The following is a 26474-nucleotide window of genomic DNA, read 5'->3' as shown; positions in this document are numbered from 1 at the left end:
AACTCCAAGGTTCACTTTAGGCATTTATTAAGACTTGCCTTGCCAATTCAATATGGATGGTGCAGTGGTTTAAACCCTTAAATATGCCTAAACCCTTAACTTAACCCAAGTCGCCACTATGGGCAACGGTGATTGCTATTACTATCAAGTAGGCTTGGGTTTTGCTAGGACACAGGATCCTAGGGTTGCCTGTTCAATCCCAGTGATAGGCAGTGCGGTGTCAACAAACACATCAAAATTTGACGTTTAGAGAAGCATGGACAAACGTCTAATTTTGCGGTGAGACTGTAAGAGCTTGTTGGTATATAATGGATGAACTTCTATTTACACAGTCAAATAAAGAGAAATCAAATTCAGATGAAGAAGATCAGATGTAAGGAACATTAACTAAAGTGTTCAACATATTTAGTCAATTTAGTTAAGTAAATGTGGTAATTTGAAAAAAAGAAAGAAAGAAAGAAAAAAGTATATATATATATTCTGTTTTACTGCATTATAAATGTTTAATGCAAATACATTTTTATCCAACCATCAAATAACATTCTTTACATGTCAAAATTTCACAGGTCTAATTTATTTGGAAAAGTATCAATTGATATCAAATATTTTCAAAGTCAAGGCATCCAATTTATTTGATGTTTCATGGTGATATTATAAACACCAGCTTATTTTGATAGCAACGTTGAGGTGTTGTGTATGCTTTTATGAAGACAGTGACTATAATATTGATGTTTGAATACAAGCTATAGTTCAATAGATTATTGAGAATGTTGTGTGTCAAAGATCCATTCTCTAAAATGGCATCCAAACTGTAATTCCAGTTATGAAAGATTTGCACCAAAGGCGCGCGCTCTCTCACACTCACGCACACACACACACACACACACACAAAACCAGAATTTTAACTCCCAGACCCACGGGAGTACAACATTTAGTGTCTTTATAAAACAATGTATTTGCAAAATATAGCCAAGGCTCATTTAAATATGCATAAATAGCAAGAAAATAGTTTCCCATTTCAATTCAAATAATTGTGAATAACAACATTTATACACAGATCAGAAAAAAACTGTAAATGACAATAGGGTAGAAACCCTTTTAAATGTCTTACTGCAGCAATCAAATCACCAGCAGGACATAGCTAAAGCAATAATCTATCACAAATCATTTACACATTATGGTCTTCAGAAGAAACACAGAACATTATGTTCAAGTTTGTGCAATATCAAACTCCACATCTTTGGGTGGGTTATCAATTATAAAAAACAACAACAAATATAATACAACAATAATCAATATAACTATGGTCAAATTCTTTAAAACATTTGTATATATTTACAATAGTGCAGACGAAATCTGAGAACAATGCATTACAAGGGTAAAAACAAGTTTTCGATGTAGATTTTTTTAGTCAAGTGAATAATTTCCTCATGGTTTTGAATGTGGCTTACACTACCCTGTTTATTAGCACTAATATTGGTCTGCAATTTTGGGTACATTTGGAATCCGTAGCTTGTAGCTTATAAATAACTTTGAGCTTTCATATCTGATATTGGTTTATTTATTTATACTGGGAATTTAGGAAACAATGTATTGCCATACCTTAATTAATTACACTATGAATTACACGTTTACATTCATAATCCAAAAATAAACAGTTATATCATGTCCTGAGAGTATTCTTTTTTTCACCTTAGTACTTTTGTAACATACAAAATGTATTCGTCCAGTTTTACTTCCCCAAATTAAATGTTTTATCAAAATCCCTGCGATTGTAAATATGGTTACTTTAAAGATTTTGATCTGAGATGTTTAAAGTCAACTGTTTTCCAAGTAATTACCCTGTTTACTATATACCTATGTTCCCAGACATCACTCCCCTTATATCTCTAAACAGCAGGTGAAAAATCTACCAGACAGAGAACTCTCTCTGTTCTGTGCGGTTCTTAGAACTCTGAAATGATGTGTCAGTTAGCTATCAGTTGGAAGTGTCAGTTGGAAAAATGTTAGTTGGCCGGCTCAGGGATATGAGGGGTGTGGTTCTCCAGTCTCATGGTCCAGGGGTCAGGGGTATAAAATGGAGAGTGGGTGAGGACTTCCTCCCCAGGCCTCGCTAGGGAAAAGGTGAACACGCCCCTCTGTCTCTCCATCTCCACCTCGTCCACCACGTGCTTCCTGTCTGACCGGTGCCGAGCCTCCCGGCTCTCCCTGCTCTCTCTGCTCTCTCTGCTCTCTCTGCTGTCACTGTCCAAGTCCTTATAACTCAGGTTCTTACCACCCAGAACCAGAGCCCGTCTCTCTCTCTCCCCAAGGCCCAGACTTTGACCTCTAACTCCCCTGTGGGAGGGCAGGAGCCGGCAGCCGCCCGACCTCTCAGACAGCGTCTTGCCGTCCTCGTGGTGATTGGCCGAGCCCGGAGGGCCCTGCAGGAAGTTGTTGACTGAGCGCCAAGCGGCCGGCTTGCGGCCCCGTCGAGGGCGTGAGACGCGGCAGCTCTGCCTCTTGATGTGGCGGTGCAGGTGGTCTGAGCGTGTGAAGCTCTTGTAGCAGTGCTCACACTGGTAGGGCCGCACCCCTGTGTGGATACGCAGGTGGTTCTTTAGGTCATAGTTATGGACAAACTTGGAGTTACAGTGGAGACAGATATAGGGGCGCTCGCCTGTGTGCTTCCGCATGTGGATCTTCAGTTTGTCTTGCCTGGAAAGACAAAAAATGAGTTATAGTCTGTGTTTTGAAAGATATAAGAGAGATGAAAGCATTGTAGATAGGTATACTTTGGGGTACTAGATGGAAGGTTAAACTATCATGCCAGAACAGAGGCAGGAAATGAGAAACCCTTAAAGGGGGATTCCAGTTTCCACCTTTTAGGTCTCGACTCTCAAGTGGTATTCAGATGAGAGGATAAAATTAATTCGCCTGAACCACAAAAACACACTGTTGCCTTACCCTAATAACATCGTCCTTACAAGATCTCAAACTCCGGTGTCAACATGATTGCTACACTTTTAGAAAAAAAGGTGCTATCTAGAACCTCAAAGGGTTCTTTGGCTGTCCCCATAGGAGTACCCTTTGAATAACCCTTTTTGGTTCCAGGTAGAACCCTTTTGGTTCTAGGTATAACTTTTTTGGGTTCCTTGTATAACCCTTTCCATAGAGGGTTCTACATGGAACCCAAAAGGGTTCTACCTGGAACCAAAAAGGGTTATTCAAAGGGTACTCCTATGGATAAAAAAGATGATTGGGAAGCAGTGTAAAAAGATGATTGGTGTGTAAAAAGATGATTGTAAAAAGATGATTGGGAAGCACTTTGTTTTACGCATCCACATTCTGTATAGCCTATTGGACTAATAAGACCTATTACAGTGTGAGGATAGTTGCCGTGTCCGAAATCTGTCTTGCCTACTACTTACTAAAGCGACATACTGTGTACTAATCGTACTACATACTTACGCAGTAAGCAACAAGTATCAACATACTAGACTCATACTGAGAATTCATCATCTGATTTCCCGCCATTCGTTCATTTTGATACAGCGCGTCCCTTAACTCATTATCAGCTAATTATCAGCTGTTGTCAAACACACGTGGGTATGAAAGACGATTATCTTTCTCAATCGCATGCAGCGAATTCTACTAGATGAAAAGCCAAAATGAGTATGAAATCCTGGCATTTAAAGCATATTGAATTTCCTAAGTTTCGCATACAGTGCCTTCAGAAAGTAGTGTTTAACATGATTTTTTTATGACTAGCTCATCTCTGTACCCCACACATGCAATTATCTGTAAGGTCCCTCAGTCGAGCATTGAATTTCAAACACAGATTCAACCACAAAGACCAGGGAGGTTTTCCAACGCCCCTATTGGTAGATGGGTAAAAATAAAAAAAGCAGACATTGAATAACCCTTTGAGCATGGTGAAGTTATTAATTACACTTTGTCACTACGAAGATACAGGCGTCCTTCCTAACTCAGTTGTCAGAGAGGAAACCACGCAAGGATTTCACTATGAGCCCAATGGTGAATTTAATGGCTTTGAGAGAGGAAAATTGAGGATGGATCAACAACATTGTATTTACTCCGCAATACTAATCTAATTGACAGCGTGAAAAGAAGGAAGCCTGTACAGAATAGAAAATATTCCAAAACATGCATCCTGTTCGCAACAAGGCACTAAAGTAATACTGCAAAAAATGTGGCAAAGCAATTAACTTTTTGTCCTGAATACAAAGGGTTATGTTTGGGGCAAATCCAATACAACACAATACTGAGTACCACTCTCCATATTTTCAAGCATAGTGGTGGCTGCATCATGTTATGGGTATGCTTGTAATCATTAACGACTGGGGAGTTTTTCAGAAAAAAAAAAAAATGGAATCCTAGAGGAAAACCTTGTTCATTCTGCTTTCCACCAGATTAATGAACCTTTCAGCAGGACAATAACCTTAAACACATGGCCAAATATACACTGGAGTTGCTTACCAAGAAGACAGTGAATGTTCCTGAGTAGCCTAGTTACAGTGTTGACTTAAATCTACTTGAAAATCTATGGCAAGGCTCTATTAATGCTCAACAACCAATTTGACAGAGCTTGAAGAATTTAAAAAATATCAATCCAGGTGTGAAAAGCTCTTAGAGACTTACCCAGAAAGACTCACAGCTGTAATCGCTGCCAAAGGTGATTCTAACATGAATTGACTCAGGGGTGTGAATACTTATGTAAATTTGATATTTCTGTATTTCATATTTCTGTATTGTGTGTAGATGGGTGAGAAAAAAATATATTTGATCCATTTTGAATTCAGGCTGTAAGAACAAAATGTGGAATAAGTAAAGGGGTATGAATACTTTCTGAAGGCACTGTATGCATACTATAAAACATTATATTTTTTAACACAAAAAGCCTGCTATTTAGAACACAAGTATGGGTATTCGGACACAGTGTATATGAATTTGTCATACCTGGTGAATCGCACCTCACAGATGGTGCACATGTATGGTTTCTCTCCTGTGTGGGTCCTCATGTGTCTGGGTAGTTTCCCTGCCCCCTGGATCACCTTGTTACAGATAGGACACTGCTGGGAGGCTTTAGGCTTCATCTTCCTCTCTTCCTCCAGCTGCCAAGGAGGGAACAGCGCCCCCAGGTGGCTCGATGTGCTCAGGAAGCTCATGTAGGAGCGGAAGTCTGCCTCGTCCTTTATCTGGCCCAGGTGGAGGTGAGACCCCTCAGACCCCACCACCCCCACCCCCATTCCTGATAGGCCGGAATTCATGAAGTTTTTCAGGAAGTCCCCATGGAGCATGCTGGGCGGGACTTCCTCCTTTAGCTCCTCCTTGATGATCTCTCTCTTCACAGCCAGGTCTAGGGGTCTGTTGTCCAGCTGGGGGGGGTAGGAGGGGCGGGGAGTCGGGGCGTGGTGGTTGGGATCTAGGACCTGTGGGGGGAAGCCTGGGAACTCTGCGGCCCACATGGGAGGGTAGAAGCCGGGGAGCAGAGGGGAAAAGTTAGCCCTCCTGTCCGGGACTGATGGCATTTTAAGGTACAGCCCTTCCTGTAGCAGGGACTCAATGGAAAAGTCCTTGAGGGTTCGGCTCTCCATGCTGTCATGCTCCTGCCGGGGTTTCTCACACTGAGAGTCTGTGTCCCGACACTTCCTGTCCTTCTGCTGCAGCTCGTACTGCTGCTGGTACTGGGAGGTACTGGGTGGACTGGGAGCTGCTCCTCTCTCTGACCCGACCTGGTCCTGACTCTCTGACGACCTCATTGACCTCTCACTGGCATTATCCTCCTCGTTATCCTCCTGCTCGTCCTTCCTCGACTCATCATCCTCCTCCATGTCTTTCTCCACCTCTTCATCATCTTCCTCCTCTTCTTCTACATCCTCATCCTCTTCCTCCTCTCCTCTTCCACCTCCTCCCTCGCCAGAGTTCATAATGTCCAGACACACTTTGATGATGCAAGGAATCTCCAGCATCTGAGCAGCTCCAAGGATCTCCTTTACGTTGGACACCGTCACCGTCAGCGTGGACGTATAAGCAAACTCCAAGATGGCCGTCAGCGACTTGGGGGCCACAAAGTCTATCTCAAACACCCCGTGCTGGTCCCCTCCGTCGGAGGCCACCGTGAAGAGCTTCTTGAAGTACTGGCTGCAGGCAGCAAGGACCGAGCGGTGGGTACGGTACTCCTGGTCTTGTACGATGAGGACTACATCACAGAGTAACCCGGCGCGGCGCTGCTCGTTGAGGCTGCACAGGACGTCACTGCTGTGGTTGGGGAACGGAATCCCGATCAGGTCATCCTCTGTGTGGGCCATCCTGTCCTCTCCTTCTCTTGCTTATTTACAACACATGGAGAGAAACACAATATTATTTATTTTCAATAAAATGTTTTTCTTAAGCTTTTAATGTCAACAATTGGCACAAACAGCGTTACCCAGCCTAGATCCAAAAGAGTAATCAGAAACACAGTGGCAAGCAAGTGTTATTACTATGGAGGTAGACATTTCATTTTATTAAACTATTCTTTCACCAGGCAAGTTCATTTATAGATCAAACAAATTGGTTTGCAGAGCTGCACAGACCACAGTTGATGAAAGATGAATTATCTTTTGATTATAAAGAAGAGTGAGGTGTTGAATGCTATCCTATGAATGAGCTTGTGAAAACTTGTTGATTCTCTAAGATGTTTACAGTGAGTGATAAAATAGTTTTGGCCGTTTTCTCGCCCATTCATGTCCTGTCTATGAATAGAGTTTAAACTTGTAGCTGTCCGCTCCTCAGCGGTTACAGCAGGCATGTGGTAGATACTTTGAGATGGCTTCTTACCACAACTGCATTGTTGACTGGATCCAAATGGCCCATAGCTTATGTTACGTTACAGTATAAAGCCAGAGTAAATAAGCTATGAGTTTCCCACTTCACATTAATAATATTAATCTACAGTCTAAGCCCTGTCTAAGCCGGGGGGAGGGGATTTTTTATTATGCTAATTAGAACTCTGCAGGACAGCGGAAATCGACTCTAGGGGTAACACCTCTCTCTCTAAACGTTATACAGTAGAAATATTCCTGGTAACATTGTGCTGATCAGTTACCAATCAAAAATGTAATATTCTTGATCTTGTTGCTAGGGAACAGTTGCTATGATTATCATACAGATACAGTATCTATACACAGTGGAAGATGCCTATAGAAGAAGACCTAGGTTAGAGATATGCTGTGCATTATGAAAAAACGTTGATGGGCAGCTTGCAACAAAAGCCCAAGTGGAATTCAGTTTGATTATTGTAGATGTAAAGCTTTCAGAGTTGTGTTAAATGACAGTCAGTATGAACAGCAAGTTGCTGCATTGTCAAATATGTATTGTAGTGTCAATATGGAGACTAAGAGTACACACTAAGAGTAGCCGAGGAGTATATATTATATATTAGCCTAAACTGTCACTAATTTCACCTAACATAGACTGCTATAACCTCTAGGACAGTGAGGTCAAACATACAGTATATATCATCTGCTTTACCATATTAGTATTATTCTTGGAAGCAGCTGATATTGACACAAGAGACCTAATCATACTTCAAGGCCTCTGTAAAGCATGAGTGTCATGTCAAAGGACAGCTCTAACCATAGAAAAAAAAGAGACAGAGGAATGGAATTTGTTGGTTGGGTTTAGGGTCTTGACTTCACCAGATGTCCTTACAGTAACATTTAGCATTGTTCAGCAAAGAGGAAAGACAGAGTGAGGAGAGGAGGGATCTTGAGTAAAAATCGACAAGAGGAAGTAGAACATGACGGAAATGATCCGAAAGCCTTTCTACTCTTAAGTGGAATCACATTTAAGGAGCGTTTTGTACGTATAAAAATAAGAAACTGCTGATGAGAGAGAGAGGGGGAGACAGAGAAGGAGAGGGAAAGAGATATAGAGAGCGAGTGAGAGAAAAAGGGATCAGATGTCCCCAAAAGTTCCCTAACAGGTTGCACAAACACTAACGCTGTGAAGGACTAGGAGCCCATCCCTGGAAAACCCAGCCAAGTCAAACAATTGGTGCGGCATTTAGAACAACAGAGTGGATAAGAGAGGGGCCAGGAGGGAGTTCATGGTTGGTCTCTATATGTGTCCTAAATGGCACCCTATTCCCTATATAGTGCACTGCTTAATTTTTTTATTTCACCTTTATTTAACCAGGTAAGCCAGTTGAGAACAAGTTCTCATTTACAACTGCGACCTTTCTCTCTCTCTCTCTCTTTCTCTCTCTCTCTCTCTCTCTCTCTCTCTCTCTCTCTCTCTCTCTCTCTCTCTCTCTCTCTCTCTCTCTCTCTCTCTCTCTCTCTCTCTCTGCTCCAGTGCTAATGCTAACACACCAGCGCTAATTACTATGTACTGAAGAGGATCTGAGGAGGATGTGCCACATGGACAGAGAGGGGAGGAGGGCACTGCTTTTCCACAGCAAGGTCCTGGATGGATCACTGTTTCATCACACAAAGCCTTAACCCTTTCCTTTCCTTCCCTCCCCCTCCCTTTAAAACAGTCAGGGTGGGGACTCCACTTGTAAAACATTTTCAAAGGGCCTGATAACCCCTTATTTTTTGTGATTTGCTCTGGCAGTCTCTCCCTGTTCTGTCTGTCAGCCCATGGAAAGACACCTTTGATCCTGTGTTTTTACTAAATAGACCCCATAGACCACATCAAAGCTGTTCCACTCTGCTTTGTAAAAGGGTCCCAGATAATGCTGAAAAGACAACTATTAGAAACAATTATGTTAAAAAAAAGACTATCACTATTGTTTTGGATTAAAACATTTGTTTTTACTCAATTAAATTCAAATCCTAATAGTACTGTATATCATTGATAGTGAGCAGGAAGAACAAGCCTTAATCTGATGTTTTGAAATACACTACACAAGGATACAATGAGAGAGCAGGTTGGCCTATCCACAGCTCCTCTGCTCCAACCCCTCAGGGAGTGACTATCTGCCCACCACCATTTGCCCACCCCAACTCTGTGTCACCACCACCGACACTGTGTCCTTGCTCGCCTCCAGTCCTGTGGTAGGTAGTGTCATCATTAGAGGCTGCCAGGGGCCAAACATTGGCTAACTAGGGGGCTAACAGTAACACAGCTTTCTCTCTGTGTCCCCAAACTCCCCATCACCACCTCTGATTAGTGAACCCAGGGCCACCAAGGGCCACTGGCTGGGGAAATACTGATCTGGACTATAAGCTACACTGTACAATTGGCATTCAGAGCCAAACTTACAGCCTGTTATTTAAAATGAGTCGGTTATGGATAGAAATAGCTCCACTGTCTGGGGGAAACACTAGTTTAGACTAAACTACCCTGACTATACAATTGGCAATTAATCTACAGCCTGTTGTTTAGAATTAGATGCTTGTCATCACACCAATAGCTTGGCTCTAAAAGCCCACACTGTGATATGTACAGCCCTTTTCATCATTTAAATTAATGAAACAGTATACCCATCGATTCTTAAAGAAAATGATAAATGCCATTACTTTGCCACGTGTAAAAGAAAAAACGGCCCTGTATGCTTATACAAGCATAAATTGTGATCACATGCCATTTCAATCTGTTACACAGAATATAGAGGAAAATAATATCGAACTACTGTCTTGTTCATTATAATAGGGGAAAATTACACCTGTGACAGTGGGTGATCACATTTAATAGACCAATATTTAAAAGTAGTGAATTATTGTGGGGGACAAATTATTACCTAAAAGCCAATCATACAGCAGTTTATTATCGGGCCATCTACTGAGTCTCCAGCGGAGCCTGAAGGTTCACACCATTATCTGGCTTAGACAGTATAGCTATTGTTTTGGTGGTTTATTAGGTCTCAGAGGTCAACCTTTGGTTTATTGATTCCATTTCGGAACATTCCATTATTGATTCCATTCCAATAACACTTTACAACAAGGTTACCGTTATAAAGGGTTCATAAATAGTTTATTGACTGGCTATTATTAATTTATAGACACATTATATATCTATAATAAACAGATATTAATTTATATTTCTTATTATAATGGGCTGTTCTGTTTTCATTTAGACCACTGATGCTTTGAATAAAATTATTGATGATACATGGCAGACTTTATAGTTAGGGAGAATTGTTGGTGTCTTCTTGACAACCACTTTTATCAAGCTCACCACCTCTCCTCATGTTATAGTGTTAGTGATTTATGACAAATTATTAATAATAATAATAAGTATCAGTAAAAGTCAACCAGATAGCAGATGAGGCTATAATCAATGGATACAGATTTTTGTTTTACAAAATATATTTTCATATTTGCTACTCTGTAAAACGAATCTATACAGCTAATTACATGAACGTCTATCTCTTTTTAGAAGATATACAGTACCCCATTGTTTTTTAAACTAGACAACAAGCAACCATTGTGAAACAAACAAGCCTAATCATTATTATATTTTGTAAGCACATGAGGCAAGAGTTTCATGAGCTAATAAACAACAAGAGTGTCACAAACAATAATCTTCTATACCGTTCACCACCATAACAGGTTCTTATTCTGTCAACACTCCAACTTTAACTTTAGCTTTAAAAAAACATGTACTTTTGTTTCATGAATTACTTCAGAATCAGTAATAAGAGAACTAGTGAATACAAGTTAATACTTTTACATTTTCAATTTCATAGGTTTTATGCCTCAAATCCACAAACACAGGTATCCCGTTTTACTATTCATTTACCCTTTATTTATCCAAGTAAGTTAAAGAGATCATATTCTCTTTTATAACTACCTAACCAAGACTACAGTAATAATATGCCATTTAGCAGACGCTTTTATCCAAGGCGACTTACAGTCACGTGTGCATACATTTTTACCTATGGGTGGTCCTGGGGATCGAACCCACTACCCTGGCGTTACAAGCACCATGTTCTACCAATTGAGCTACAGAGGACCAACACAAGACTACAGGAGAATAAGAGAAAAGGTTCCGGCAAAAAGACTGTATTTAACATTTATTTATATAGTAAAATAAATGGCTGCCATGATGCCAAGGATCATGTTGTCTCCACATTTGTATTGTGAACAAGGTCTTGGCACCCTCATTTTCTTGAGACGGCGTCTCATAGTGCTATCCAAATAATTACATGAGTCATCAAATTACCATATCCACACACAGAGCTGAGTCTCTGTCAGAGTACACAAACACATACACACTGAACAGGTGCACTGTACACATGTACTGCAGCACAGAAAGACCACTAAGCAGACACACTCTCACACAAACTTACACACATAAAGATGAAGAATGTCCAAAATTCCAAACTATAATCCTCATAATTATGGCCTACCTTCTTAATTCCTTCCTTTATTTTTTGTTTATTATTCCGAGTCTACCAGTGGTGTCCAGTGACCTATCACATTGCTTCTTCAGAGTAGTGCACCCAGAGCTGACAGTCAGTCCGTCAGTCAGTCAGTCAGCACATTCACAGTCACAGCCACCACGCATTGGCCACCCATTCACAAAAACAGGGAATATCCAACCCTTCCAACACCAATACAAAGAAAAGGAACTGCTAGTAGAGTGGAACAGTGGAACATCGGAGCGGAGAGAGGTGTGTGTCCCAGTCAGGCTTAAACAGGCTGGTGAGCAGAGCAACAGTGGAGTTGAGAGAGAGAAGGCAGGCAGGGAAACCAGGCAGGCTTGTCAGATTCACAGTAGGGAGGGAGAGCAGAGCAGAGCAGCACTACTGCAATGTGGAGATGTCGGGTTTTATAGCAGGGTGGGTAGCTGAAAGATAATAATACCTCAGCCCTCCTCCACAACACAAGTTAAGCACACTATGTAATAAGCTCATGGCTCAGACACCCTCTGATTTAGGTCAGACAAAATGACATTTTTGTTTTGTTAGAGTGAATTTCAGTATGGAGGGAGTGGGGTGAAGCTGCTAGGGCTTGTTTAGGGAGAGAGAGGGTAAAAAAGAAAGAAGAAAAACTTAAATATATATATATATATATATATATATATATTTTTTTAAGGAGAAAAGTTTAAAGACCTCAAACTAGCCACCTAAGAATTAAACTGAGGAGAGATCAGAGATGAAGCAACATTGTTGCTCTTGATGAACAACTTTAAGATTTAAGATTAAACCCAAAATATGATTGTTTTATTTTTTCAAATTGGACGTGATACATTACAGTATTGTAGCCCTTCAATGGCCTAAATTTCAACTAGGACAACTGTCTGTCATTCGGTTCTTTCACACACTTAAAGGATATTGCCTACTTGTAGCTCCGTTTTTACCACAAACTCAGTCTGTGCTCAGTGTGGGCTGGGAGACAGACCGCTAATCTGAGTTTATAATCTGGAGCAGCTCTCCACTCTATTCTTTAACAACCTGTCTGTTTCCTGTTGATTCATGTCTAGTCAAACGCTGCTGCATCCTTCACCTAAATGTATTGGATGGTTTTTACAATTTGTAATAATATTATATTTTATTTTATAAAAATATAGATACATTTGTACAAAACTAAATTAAAAATAGAAACAAACCATTTTAATTTAGATATCGACAGTATATCTAATCAATTATTTGACCTCTTGTTTGACTTCCTGTATATGACTCAAACTGAAGTTAGGAGGTTTGAAGGATCAGAGAGGAGAGGTGACCGATTCTTCTGTTTGAGTCAGTGATCACAGCAGTGGGAGTATACTATACAGCTCCCTCTGTCTGTAGAGGTTGAGGACACTCTTTAGACCAGGGTGTTTACATAGAACAGAAAGAAGAAACAGAGAAAAGATGTGGTCGCCCTCCTCTTCAATTTAGAAAAGGAAATGATCCGTCTGGCATGTGGACTTTGATAGGTGGGTGAGAGCAAGGCACTGAGAAAAACCAACTATTCGCTCAGAGGGGTGGGCTCTCCTATGAACTTTAAGCTTTAAGACAATGAAAATGTGAGACGGCAAAGAAAGCAGTTTTTTCTAGGTCTTATAAAAATTAACTCAGTGTCTATGACATCACAGCCAGGACTAACAGAACAATGCAGATCTCTCATCCTCTCCCAGTGTTTCCCGACTCTTTTACCATGACAGGATACTTTTACAGTATAGCTTCTGTTACTGACAGAGTGGCCCATTGGGACACTACGGATTTCCTACATGACATCAACACTACTGCTTATTATGTAATGCTCAGCATAATAGCATTGTGCACTGGGTCAGTTCTTAGAAACGACTAAAACGTTAAAATATGGCATTTGGCATAGTAGAATAAATCTTGTTAAACAAGCCTGTATTGGTTAAATCAAATCAACTTCTATAAAATGTTCTTGCCAAAATCTAGATGGTTCTGACATGTTTAAAGTGAATGATTGTGTTATTGTAGGAGTAAGCATGTGTTATGCTAGTATTTGGCTTCTCGCAAGTTTCTTCACATTCTGTAGTATGATAGACTTGTACTCATGCTTATAGGCCAACATCCCTCAGGGAGTATGTAGCGAGACCACAGCCTTATTCCTGGTGGTTGCAGTGTTTTGTAGTTGGCGAGAGTTTAAGTATACTGAGATGGAGTTTGGTATATATAAACAGGGAAGCCACTAAATGTTAGCAGACCAGCCTGCCGGCTAGACAAGCAACAATCACAACGTATGCATGCAGGTCCGCAGCTTCATACAGTATGAGGACACTGAGGTCCACAGCTTCATACAATATGAGGACACTGAGGTCCGGATCTCTGTATTATTATTATTTTATTTTTTTACTCAGTCGGGGTCTCAATTTATTGTTGAGAGTTAGAATAGTAGAATACACAAGGTGCAATTTCAAAACTTGGTCGTGCATCAGCAGTTTACTCTTGTTATATGTCACTCACTGACATTCACTCAATTAATATAATAATAATAATATGCCATTTAGCAGACACTTTTATCCAAAGCGACTTACAGTCATGTGTGCATACATTTTTTGTGTATGGGTGGTCCCGGGGATCGAACCCACTACCCTGGCGTTACAAGCGCCATGCTCTACCAGTTGAGCTACAGAGAACCAATTAGCCCATGTAGGTTAAACAAATTAGTGTAGTTAGTCTAGCCAGCTATCGAAACTTGTAGTAGCCTAATCATGGCAGAATTACCAACCCGGCACGCAGACCCGGCACCCCGAACTCCCCGACCCGGCTGCTGTCACCTCCTGACCTTACCGACCCGGCATCCCTTGACCTCCAGGGGGCCTACATTGATTTTGTTAATCACTCTCACTCAGATATCATAATAACATGGCATAAGTCATTGTAAAATGTGTAGAAGTTCTGTAAAGCAAATGTATTTGTTTACCTTTTGTCAAAAAGAAAATCCACTCAATCCCAAAATGTTTTGCATGTCAGCAGTCAAGTTTTCAACATATTGGACTTTCAAGAAGCAAAGTGTCACCGGCCACATCATCATGATGATGCAAAACGTGAATAATCCCCCCCCAAAACAGTTTTGTTATATTTCAGTCTTCTGTGATGTATAGAAAGTGTAATATTGGAATGCAAACTCAAAAATTAAACTCTATATCTGACATGGTACAGGTGTCTTCTTCTTTTTAAGCCCATAACCGTGTGTGAGGTGTATACTTTTGTTTCAAAGTAGTTTTGTTTAAGACTACCAAGAATCACTTGAAGGTTTCATTTAAGTTTTACAACAAATAATCACATTTTGTAGCAAAACAGTATATATCCGCCTCACTCTCAGAGAAAAAAGTAGCACTGCAAGGCTTTACACAGACAAATACAACTTTTTTTTTAAAAGAACTATGCAAATGAATAATTTGTGACATCAATGTACAGTGCTATGAAAAAGTATTTGCCCCCTTTGTAATTTTCTCTACTTTTGCATATTTGTGATACTGAATGTTATCAGATCTTCAACCAAAACCTAATATTAGATAAAGGGAACAGAAGTGGACAAATAACACAACAATTACATATTTATTTCATTTATTTCATAAACAAAGTTATGCAACACCCAATTCCCCTGTGTGAAAAAGTAATTGCCCCCTTACACTCAATAACTGGTTGTGCCACCTTTAGCTGCAATGACTCCAACCAAATGCTTCCTGTAGTTGTTGATCAGTCTCTCACGTCGCTGTGGAGGAATTTTGGCCCACTCTTCCATGCAGAACTGCTTTAACTCAGTGACGTGTGGGTTTTCAAGCATGAACTGCTCGTTTCAAGTCCTGCCACAACATCTCAATTGGGATTAGGTCTGGACTTTGACTAGGCCATTCCAAAACGTCCAATTTGTTGCTTTTTAGCAATTTTCATGTAGACTTGATTGTGTGTTTTGGATCATTGTCTTGCTTCATGACCCAGCTGCGCTTCACCTTCAGCTCACAGACGGATGGTCTGACATTCTCCTGTAGAATTCTCTGATACAGAGCATAATTCATGGTTCCTTCTATTAAGGCAAGTCGTCCAGGTCCTGAGGCAGCAAAGCATCCCCAAACCATCACACCACCACCACCACCACCATGCTTGACCTTTGGTATGATGTTCTTACTGTGGAATGCAGAGTTTGGTTTTCGCCAGGCGTTACTGGAACCATGTCGTCCAAAAAGTTATACTTTTGAATAATCTGTTCATAGAATGTTCTTCCAAGAGTCTTGATGATCATCCAGGTGCTTTTTGGCAAACTTGAGTCAACTTTTTGGATGAGATGGGTCCCATTATGCCTGGCGAAAACCAAATACTGCATTCCACAGTAAGAACATCATACCAAAGGTCAAGCATGGTGGTGGTGGTGTGATGGTTTGGGGATTCTTTGCTGCCTCTGGACCTGGACGACTTGCCTTAATAGAAGGAACCATGAATTCTGCTCTGTATCAGAGAATTCTACAGGAGAATATCAGACCATCCGTCTGTGAGCTGAAGCTGAAGCGCAGATGGGTCATGCAGCAAGACAATTAATAGACAATGCAGTAAATAAAAACTAATAAAATCATCTGTCTCATCCAGGACCGGAGTCTACTCAGACCGGTGTACCATAGCCAATCAGAGATACAGTAGTCCTTTATGCAAACAAGCCATTAGCCACACAGGCCTGCCATCATTCACTTTGAACTGGACTGTGTGTTTACAGGCAGTTGCAACCGCGCGACTTTAGATCATTAGAACGCATTTGCCAAAAGCCACAAAATACACCTGAACGGATTTCTGTAAATATGTCAATACCACAGGAGTCCTCTTACATTTGGAAACTTCACAGTCCTATTGATCAAACAACCATGAAAAGGTAGGCTCTCTCTCCCTCAGTTATGCACATCAACTGGCACACTCAGACGAGAGTGCTCTGAAATCAGAGTGAATTTACGAACACAGGAGATATGTTAACTGGATAACAGACATTCAAGTTCTTGCTAGCTAACCAAATGACACCTGCATCTCTAGCTGTGTATAGTCACCGAAATACGATATGAGGGGAAAAAGTCAGTCACTCACCCACTCCTCCAATGACATGACATGACATCCTCCTAGCAGCTAGCTAGCTAATGTTAGGTTCCGTGTTTATAGCTTGCTAAAAAAATTGATACGCTAGCCTATTAGCCACGTTATGACTGACTTGTGATCATTGCCCCTTGCTGATTTGATTGTATTGACATTCCCAGCCTTAGTTACATTAGTCTGTTTTTGTCCAAAATATTGAGTCATGGAAACTGAAACATTGGAGGCAGCAAACAATGTACCAGGCCAGCTGTGATTTACAACCTGATAGCAATATTTTTTGGACTACCAAGAAATGTATTGGTGAATTATAGTAATCATGTATTGAACTGCATCCATCTATTCTGCCAACAAAGCCTTAGTGTACCTCATGGTCAAATATAACCTATTTTTAAAACATCTTATAAAGTTGGTTTTGTAGCATAAACTGAGAATTTGATATTTTTGACTGATATTATGATTGATATTATGATTAAAATGCTGTAATTTCCACTTTAAGAACACATTCCTATGATTTGAGGCCCTCAGAACAGCCTCAATTCATCGGGGCATGGACTCTACAAGCTGTCGAAAGCATTCCACAGGGATGCTGGCCCATGTTGACTCCAATGCTTCCCACAGTTATGTCAAGTTGGCTGGATGTCCTTTGGGTGGTGGACCATTCTTGATACACACGGGAAACTATTGAGTATGAAAAACCCAGCAGCGTTGCATTTCTTGACACCAACCGGTGCGCATGGCACCTACTACCATAGCCCGTTCAAAGGCACTTAAATATTTGGTCTTGCCCATTCACCCTCTGAATGGCACATAATATAATAATAATATGCAATTTAGCAGACGCTTTTATCCAAAGCGACTTACAGTCATGTGTGCATAAATTTTTTGTGTATGGGTGGTCCCGGGGATCGAACCCACTACCTTGGCGTTACAAGCACCATGCTCTACCAGCTGAGCTACAGAGCACACATACACAATCCATGTCTCAATTGTCACAAGGCTTAAAAATCCTTCTTTAACCTTCATCTACACTGATTGAAGTGGATTTAACAAGTGACATCAATAAGGGATCATCATCCAAGCTTTCACTTGGATTCACCTGGTCAGTCTTTGTCATGGAAAGAGAAAGTGTTCTTAATGTTTTGTATAGCGTTTAGTGAAAACCCCCATTTTAATACACATCTAAAATCTATTAATAAAAAATCTGAGAATATTTTACAGACTTATTAAAAAAATTGCGCAATGCGCTGAAGAGGGAAAAAAGGTTATGCGGTAAATGTGAAAGTGATTGGTTGAAATTGCGAGCCCCCTTTTTGTACTGCGGTGATGGGTCATTTTTAATGCGATAATATTGCGATGATTTGACTGTTTTATGCAGAAATAGTGCAGTGATGGGTGAAATTTCAAGCCCTTGCATAATATGCGGGGAAGTGTCAATTTCGCCAAAAAAATCTGAAGTGTTGGATTTCCATATTACATACAGAAGGGCATGCACCATAATCACCTAATGTTATCAAATGTCATCTTCTCTGCAATTCTCTCACTAGACAGTTCCCCTGCTGTAAGGGGTTATTAACTACTGGTCTATCTCAGTTTGACTTGTCTTACAGGGTTCGTTGTGCAGTCTGTTCTCACCCAGCTCAGGAGCAGGAGGCAGGAGGCAGGAGACTGGGTCTGAGTAAGTGTTGGGCACTGGTGTACCTGTTTGCTGCCACCCACTGAGTTCACAGCATGGCAGCCCAGCCAGAGAACTCATCACTCAGCACCAGATCGGCTCCCTATCTCTTACCCATGAGGCGGGGCTGGCAGACTGGCACGGAGACTGGCACAGATCTGCCTTGAAGTTAGTTAGGCAAACAGGGCTCTCTCAATCTCGGTCATCAACAACATTAACTGATTTCAAGGGAGACAAGGCCTTCAGACCAATAAGGTCATTCAAAAACAGTATGTTTCTGTTTGACTTGTAGGGGTCTGTGCTGTTTTGTGGGTAAGAGTAGACCAACCCAGAGGCCAGCCATATTACTATTCCCCGCCCAATCCACCCACTTGCCACAACCCCCACTCCCCACCCTATGCCTCTTGTTGTCTGAAGGACAAGGTTGCTGTGGGAAAGAAGCTGCAGGCAGACAGGGCAGAGGCAGTGGAGGTACCCCCACAGTTCAGCTCTGCCAGCTATTATGCCCATTGTAGATAGACCCACTCTCATCTCCCACCAGCCAGGCAGACCTCCTTAAAAAACATCTCCAAGGACAGCACACACACACATACAGACAGACACACATACACAGACACACAGACACATACAGACAGACACACACACATACTTCAGCAAGGTCAATATACAGCTCACCTCCGAGCAGCCCACTATTCAGGGTGAGTTGAGGTTCAGAGCTTTTTTCTGCTGACATAATGTATCTATTTCTGCTTTGAGTTCCTCTTGTTTTGTCTGTTTCTGAACATCCTAATCTGGACGGGAGTCTTCTGCCAGAGAGGAGGCACTGGCGCGTACATACAGACTGTACATGCTCTTGAGAAACATTCTGTAAGACAGCATCTATTCACAACCATGATAAAGCATAGCCAGCCAGAAAGAGGTGGCACTACTTTGGCTGGATTATTTCACAGGTGGTCGCAGTTGTATAAAAGCGTTTATGTACAAGTGTGTGTGTTTACACTGTGTGTGTCTGTGAGCTTGCGTGTATCTGTGTGAGGACATCTCCTGGCGCTGTTGGTGATAACGTGGGGGAGGCAATGCTGAGGCATGGAGGGAGAGGAGTGGAGTGAGAGGAGAGGAGAGGAGGAGGGGGGAGAGGAGGGACAGGAGAGTAGGGAGAACCTCTGTCTGCCCTGGGGCTCTCTGGCACCTCCTAATTAAAAGCAGCCAGGCTGCAGGGCAGGGGAGACAGATGCCTGTCACGCCAAGGCACACACACAACTACAGAACATACACACAGAGACAGGTACACACATACAGAAAGACAGACACACACATAGACAGACGGACACAAAATATGAATACACAGGTGCGCGGATATACACACACACACACAGACATCCGTACATGTACAAGCACGAACACACACATACACACGCACATAGCCCCCCTTCCCGCACACAGACACTCTAAAACAAGCACTCACACATACAGTATGCCTTCAGTTGCTTTTGGTCTACATGTTGAGCCATCTTGTGTGAGTCTACTTTGATCCCCTTGTACATTACTGTATCTATCTTCAGACTGTAACCATGTCCTCTCTGAGCATGGGTATATACAGTAATGTGCTTTCATGAACCACACAAGCTGCTGTGTGTCTGGGGTGGGTGGGTGGATCAATGCAGCTTCCCGAAGTACAGCACGCTACAGAGCTACGCTAACCCACACACTCATGTCTTCTTTAAACTGCCATCCCCTCCCCGCATCACACAGGTGGGTGGACCCATTTCTTCAACCCAGATCTTTAAAAGACATTACAAAATGATGCGGTCTAATTTTCTGTTTCTGTTCTGTCCCTGGACAAAAAGAGAAATAAATAAATGTCTCTAATCTTAACATTCTACATCTGTTGTTGTCTTGTTAATTCACTTTGAGTTAATCTTACTTGATCGTCTGAGAGTCGTGCCTGTGAAGGTATTTGTGTAATTTAGCGGAGGGAGGAAAGCTAGGAGAGGTGGAAAGTGAGCTCTGCACAAGGGGTTGCCAGTGGTTACCAGGACTATTTTTGATGAGCTCGGTTGGCCACACAGGAAACACCTACATAACTAACTCTTCTCAAGGACTTACAGTATCACTATCACGTCAGATACAGAACGCTTTGTGTTTCAAGACAATGAAGAAGACATTCAAGAAGATCTTTGGATGTCAAGTCATGCATATTTGGAGTTTAAAATTCTAGTTCAGTTAAAATTATTATAAGTAGGTTACTGTAAATGTCAATACCGATCTAAAGCCAATATGATTATTTTACCATACTATAAAGATCTTACATGCCTTTATCATTGGGGTAAAGACAGGGTTAGTTGAGGACAAGGACTGGAGGATGATAATCTCAAGTGATTGACTAAGCCATATAGACACTATTGCGTGTCATTCCATTCCAGATTAGGTAAAGAGAGAGGGAGTGAGAGAGAGAGGGAGAGAGAGAGGGGGTGAGCGAGAGAATGAGAGAGAGAGCGAGAGAGAGAGAGAAGAGAGAGAGAGAGAGAGAGAGAGAGAGAGAGAATGAGTGTGTGTGTGTGAGAGAGAGAGAGCGAGAGAGAGAGAGAGAGAGAGAGAGAGAGAGAGAGAGAGAGAGAGAGAGAGAGAGAGAGAGAGAGAGAGAGAGAGAGAGAGAGAGAAGAGAAAGGAAAAGAGGGAAAGAGAGAGAGGGGAAAGAGGGAGAAAGAAGGAGAGAGAGAGAGAGGGAGATAAAGAGGGAGGGTGAGACCTCTGGGTGTGTGAGTGCATGCCTGACAGTTTGAGAAAGGCGTTTGTTCGTGAGTAACACAAAGTACACAAATCCCCCAAACTTGCTTTTTTGGCTGGGATCACACCTCCCACCCACGATACCCTCTTACAAGCCTCCTCCCACCCTCTATTCAGCTGCTCTGCTCTGTGATGGCTGCTTACTCACACACACACACACAACCTGTGTCCACACTATGGAGGAGGAGGAGGATAGCACTCACACATACGCTCACGATCACACACTCACACAGTGCAGAGATGGGACAGTGGTAGGCCTACGGGAGCCCCTGTCTCTCTTCCCATACTGCATTACTCTTATCCTACCATTAAACTAGTATGTGCCATTTATAGTACAGGGCGTGACATTAACTGTTTTAGCCATTTGTCCTTCAGACAAGTTGGACAGATTTTTCACTTGTCCGAAAGCTAAAGTCATTTGTCCAAAAATAAAAAAGGGTCAAAAAGGTGACTGAAAATGCTGTTGTGAACAACTTCACAAAATAACCTTCATTATTATCACTGGTATTGACTACGGAAGGCTGCTGGTCCCTGATCCCATGTATTGTATCTCCTGCCATTCTGGCAAGGCAGTTAACCCCGACAAAGTAAAATACTGCACTGATAGGCTACTGTATAAAACACATGTGGTCTGTCAAACCTCCATTTTAGAGAGCTACTGGGTGAGCAGGCTTTTTATCAAACCCTGCTCAAACACATCAGAGTCAGCTTATCAAGGTACTGTTGAGCAGCTGATTTTTTTTACAATGTGGTGTGTTCGAGCAGGGTTGGAGCAAAAGCCTGCACACCCAGTAGCTCTCCTGGAATCTCCTGAACGAGGGTTGGCCACCCTGCAACATTACAATTACAACCAAATACTTTTTTTGCCTTTATAAAATAATTCCCTAATTCAATGAACCAGGGAACAAATGGCTAAGGTGGATGAGGTAGCCAACTAAGATGTTTATATATTTGTAATGTTATGACAGCATAGGTGTTACTTGTAAATTAGGCTACTCTAAGAATATTTGTTTACTTTATAAGAATTACATGACCACTATTGAATAGACGAGAATCCTAGCCAATTCTGAGTGCTTGAGAGACGGTTTTACAACCGGAGTATGCAGCATTGGTTTGATCAACTGCGCACCCGTATCAACTGCATGTTGGCCATTTGCGGTTATACACGAGTGTCGGTGGGAAGTTCTTTTATTTGATCGGCATAGCCGCGGGACGTAGGGGTGCTGAGGGTGCTGCAGCACCCCCTGAAAAATCTGAGAATTTCCCAAAACTAGTGCACACAATAATAATACTCTGATGCGCTGTGCAGAGATTGGGAGGACAGTGAAAAAAACATTGCATCCGGAGGACACTTTGATCCAATTCTGATCCAATTCTGATCGGAGTAGCCTAATTGTGTGATATTGTGATTTTTGCGTGATGTTTTTTTACTTGCCTCGGGCAAGTCCTGCAGTAACCCTAACCGACTGAACATGAAGAGACTTGATATGATAGTAAAACGATTGTGATTTTGAGTCACAGCACCAGGGGAGAATGAGAGAAAGAGGCAGTGCAGTTGCCATGTGTGATGTTGGCACCACACTCACTCTAGAGTCTAGATACTGTATGCCTGGGCATTGTATTATACTGCCTGTTGCATTCCCACACACCACACTAGAGCTGTGCAAATAGAGCGAGGGAGGCTACTTCTGAAATGTTTGTGAACAAGCCAATGTAAAAGTATCCAGTATGCTGTAACAAAAGACCCCACGCAAGCACCCACCCACCCACTCACTGGTTTTGGGAGAGTGTGATGGTCCTCTTTTGATCCACACCTTATATAACCATATATAGATATCTCTGGCCTTGACAATTCTGAGCAGGTTGGATTCTAGCTGTTTCTGGGCAATGACATCCTTCAATATTGTAGAAGGTTGTTGATAGATAGATGATTTTATTTTATATAAAATCTGTTCATTTTATGACATGGACATATAACTCCAACTGTATAGCATGTTTTTCTGAAATAACATTTTGAATAAATAATTCAGAATTTGTATCCTGTCACTGTCTTTATGCAATGTGTTACATATTTTTAAAACCATTCAAGTATTACATTGCTAAAGCTCTTGAGGAAGTGTAACGACAATAAGAAAATGTCATATTGTCATGCCAAGTTATCATGTAACCAAAAATAGATTCATGTGCATGATTTAATTTTGTAATTATTAAGTCATTACTTGCTTCTGTAAATAAATAACACACACAGTTCCAGATTTAGTGCATTGCAATCTGTTCAAAAAGTCATCATCAATTGAACGGCTTCCTAAATTCAGTTTGACTTTTTAGTAAAGTTGTCTCTCCTCTCCTTTACTAGAAAGTCCCACTTAGGAAACATTTGAAAGCATGTTGAACTGATTGAAATGCACTCACTCTGTCAGTGTGTAGGAAAGGAGTGATGACTTGATACTGATACTGAGGCCAGGCACATAGTAGATGAGTCTAGGCAGTAGATGTGGGGTGTATGCAGACCCTATAATGTACAGTATGTAACAAACCCTGAGGGTATACCATGCATGATATATGAATACTGAATAACCCTCTAATCTCTCCACCAACTAATGAGTCTGTGAGAACTAAATTGAAAAAAACATGAGATTGAAGTGAGAAACAAATTACAGAAAGAGAGAAAGATGTTACTGACCTTTTAACACAGACAGCCGTTTCGGATTACAGTTTCTTCTTCTCACTCTACTCTCGGTCCCTGTCTGTCAGGAAGCAGAGTCCTGTCCTCTGTGGCAGGCATGTGAAACTGAGAGAGAGATATAGAGAGAGAGGGGGGAGAAAGAGAAGAGAGAAGAGCTCAAATTTGCACTGAAGGTGTGTCACCTATTCGGGAGGGAGAGGAAAATTAACCTTACCACCAACCTGTTACATAAAAAGACAAAACAAAAGTGCACACCCACCCACCAACCAACACCCTTCCCTCCCTCTAAACCAAAAGTATTTGGCAGCGTTCCCCACACGTCCACCTGTGCTGTGCTGAGGGGAGTGACGCACTCACAGGCAAAGCCTGGTAACTAACCTGCTCCTGGGCTGGGGCTCACACATTACCTGCATGGGGCTGGGACTGGGGCTGGGACTAGAACTGATTTTGGATTTCGGATTTGGGCTATGGAACTTGGACTGTGACTTGGGCTTATACAGTATCATCTTGGGCTGGGTCTAGAACTGGGACTGAGCCTGGGTTTGGAGTTATTAAGGCTGTTGGAACTGATGCTGGGGCTGGGGCTGGGGCTGGGGCTGGGGCATTAACAGAGATGGCAGGGCCTCAAGACAATACCATTGCCACCAGGTATTAAGCCATATAATTACAAAAGTAAAGAACAGAGAAGAAAGAGAATGAGATAAATGGGCTATCTACCTCAGTGTGTTGGGTCAGGGTGTGTGCTGTGGTGTGGTGGGCTATCTGAGAGTGTGTGTGTGTGTTGGGTGTGGGTTGGTGTGTCGGTCGGTGCCTGGTAGCAGGTAAGAACACACACGTCATTGTGAAGGCTCTATAGAAACATAATGAGAACATAATAATGTGTGATCAGTGATGTCAATGCCAACTATAGACCTACTGTATACATACAGGTAACACTTGAGTAAATGAGGGATACAAAGTATATTCCACACAGGTGTGGTTCCTGAGTTAATTAAGGGTCTCTAAGGCGCATAGGTGGTTTAAAGGGTGTGTGTTGTGTGTGTGTGTATGTGTGTGTGTGTCTCCCCAGTCAGCAGATCTGAACTGAATTAAACAGTCATGGGATGTTTTTTTTATTCATTTTTTGGGGGGGTACTTTTTACCCCTTTTTCTCCCCAATTGGTAGTTACAGTCTTGTCCCATCGCTGCAACTCCAGTACGGACTCGGGAGAGGCAAAGGTCGAGAGCCATGCGTCCTCTGAAACAGAGGACGCACTGCTTCTTGACACACTGATCGCTTAACCCGGAAGCCAGCCGCACCAATGTGTCGGAGGAAACACCGTACAGCTGGCGACCGAAGTCCAGCATGCCGCCACAAGGAGTCGCTAGAGCGCGATGGGACAAGGACATCCCAGCCGGCCAAACCCTCCCCTAACCCGGACGACGCTGGGCCAATTGTGCGCCGCCTCATAGGTCTCCCGGTCACGGCCGATTGCGACACAGTAGTGACACCTCTAGCATTGCGATGCAGCGTTTTCCACCACCATCAACAAAACACCAAATTATGGAATTTCTCGTGGAAGACTGGTGTCGCATCCCTCCAATAGAGTTCCAGACACTTGTATAATCTATGCCAAGGTGCATTGAAGCTGTTCTGGCGATTCGTGGTGGACCACCGCCCTATTAAAAGGTCCAATGCAGCCGTTTTTATCTCAATATCAAATAATTTCTGGATATCAATTAAGTACTTACTGTGATTGTTTTTAATTAAAATTGTAAAAAAGAAACAAGCTTCTTAGCAAAGAGAAATTTCTCAAGCAAGAATTTTGCTAGGACTGTCTGGGACTGGTCTGAGTGGGTAGGGGAAAACTGAAAACGAACTTATTGGCAGAGAGGTTTGGCCGCAACCGGAAGTCCCATAGGGCGATGCACAATTGGCCCGGCATCGTCTGGGTTAGGGGAGGGTTTACTTGGCTCATCGCGCTCTAGCGACTCCTTGTGGCGGGCCGGGCGCCTGCAGGCTGACCTCGGTCATCAGTTGAACAGTGTTTCCTCCGACACATTGGTGCAGCTGGCAGGTGTTAAGAAGCACGGTTTGGCGGGTCATGTTTTGGAGGACGCATGGCTCGACCTTCGCCTCTCCCGAGCCCGTTGGGGAGTTGCAGCGATGAGACAAGATCGTAATTGGATCGCAATTGGATATAATGAAATTTCTCTTACACTCAAAGGGCATTATCATAATTTTCACAATGTCACAGTATTAGTCCAACCTCATAGTGTGGAAATACTGTATAATGTATACAAAACACAGGAAAAACTATTTTTTGACTGCACTGGGCCTTTAAGACACATTATGTTGGTGTTTCCTTTATTTTGGCTGTTATTCCTTGGGTCAATTGAGGACGGGCCTTAGACTTTATGGAATGATACGTGATGTGTTTTAAGATCTTCCAAAATTGCATTTAATTTGACACATTATTCAAGTTATTAAATATTACAATGGTACATGACAAATCTTTGCCTAATTTGTTTTTTTCTCATTTTGTAAATGTGTCTTTTGATTAATTTGTCAAATTACATCTGTAACCACGTTTCCATCCACAGTTTTTATGCGAGCAAAGTCATACCTTATAACAAAAAAATCAGCTGTGATGGAAACAGGACGTTTCGGTACAATTTTATAAATGCAGACAGATATTTGTTTGTTCGACATAGTGGGATCTTTTTGTGTATGTAAAATGTATTATATGAGAAATGGCGGTGGAAACGCCTTTATGCGCAAATATTGATTTAATAACCATCATATATAAGTACATTTGGAGACACGTGATTATATGGTGTGTGTTCCTCCCACTACGACTCAGGAAACCATGCAG

The 26474-nt window shown here is 42.0% G+C and overlaps 1 protein-coding gene across 1 annotated transcript; it reads right to left on the bottom strand.

Moving 5' to 3' along the window:
* Positions 1-487: 487 nt before the first annotated feature.
* Positions 488-23724, bottom strand: LOC311128344 (zinc finger and BTB domain-containing protein 7C-like). Its single transcript, XM_084160453.1, has 3 exons — positions 23617-23724; positions 4960-6331; positions 488-2697 (listed from the first exon to the last, which is right to left on the bottom strand). Exons 2-3 carry the CDS (start codon positions 6309-6311, stop codon positions 2007-2009), a joined length of 2043 nt encoding a protein of 680 aa, XP_084016579.1. The 5' UTR covers positions 6312-6331; positions 23617-23724; the 3' UTR covers positions 488-2006.
* Between the last annotated feature and the right edge of the window lie 2750 nt (positions 23725-26474).

The sequence above is a fragment of the Coregonus lavaretus genome (genome assembly GCF_964263955.1).
Source record: "Coregonus lavaretus genome assembly, chromosome: 4".
Classification (NCBI taxonomy): domain Eukaryota; kingdom Metazoa; phylum Chordata; class Actinopteri; order Salmoniformes; family Salmonidae; genus Coregonus; species Coregonus lavaretus.
This window is presented reverse-complemented; position numbering and strand designations above follow the sequence as displayed.

Excerpts from the sequence above, each read along its gene's own strand:
- LOC311128344 (XM_084160453.1), bottom strand. The coding sequence starts at position 6,311 with ATGGCCCACACAGAGGATGACCTGATCGGGATTCCGTTCCCCAACCAC. Across the intron at positions 2,698-4,959 it reads TGTGAGGTGCGATTCACCAG|GCAAGACAAACTGAAGATCC; the intron begins GTATGACAAATT and ends TTGTCTTTCCAG.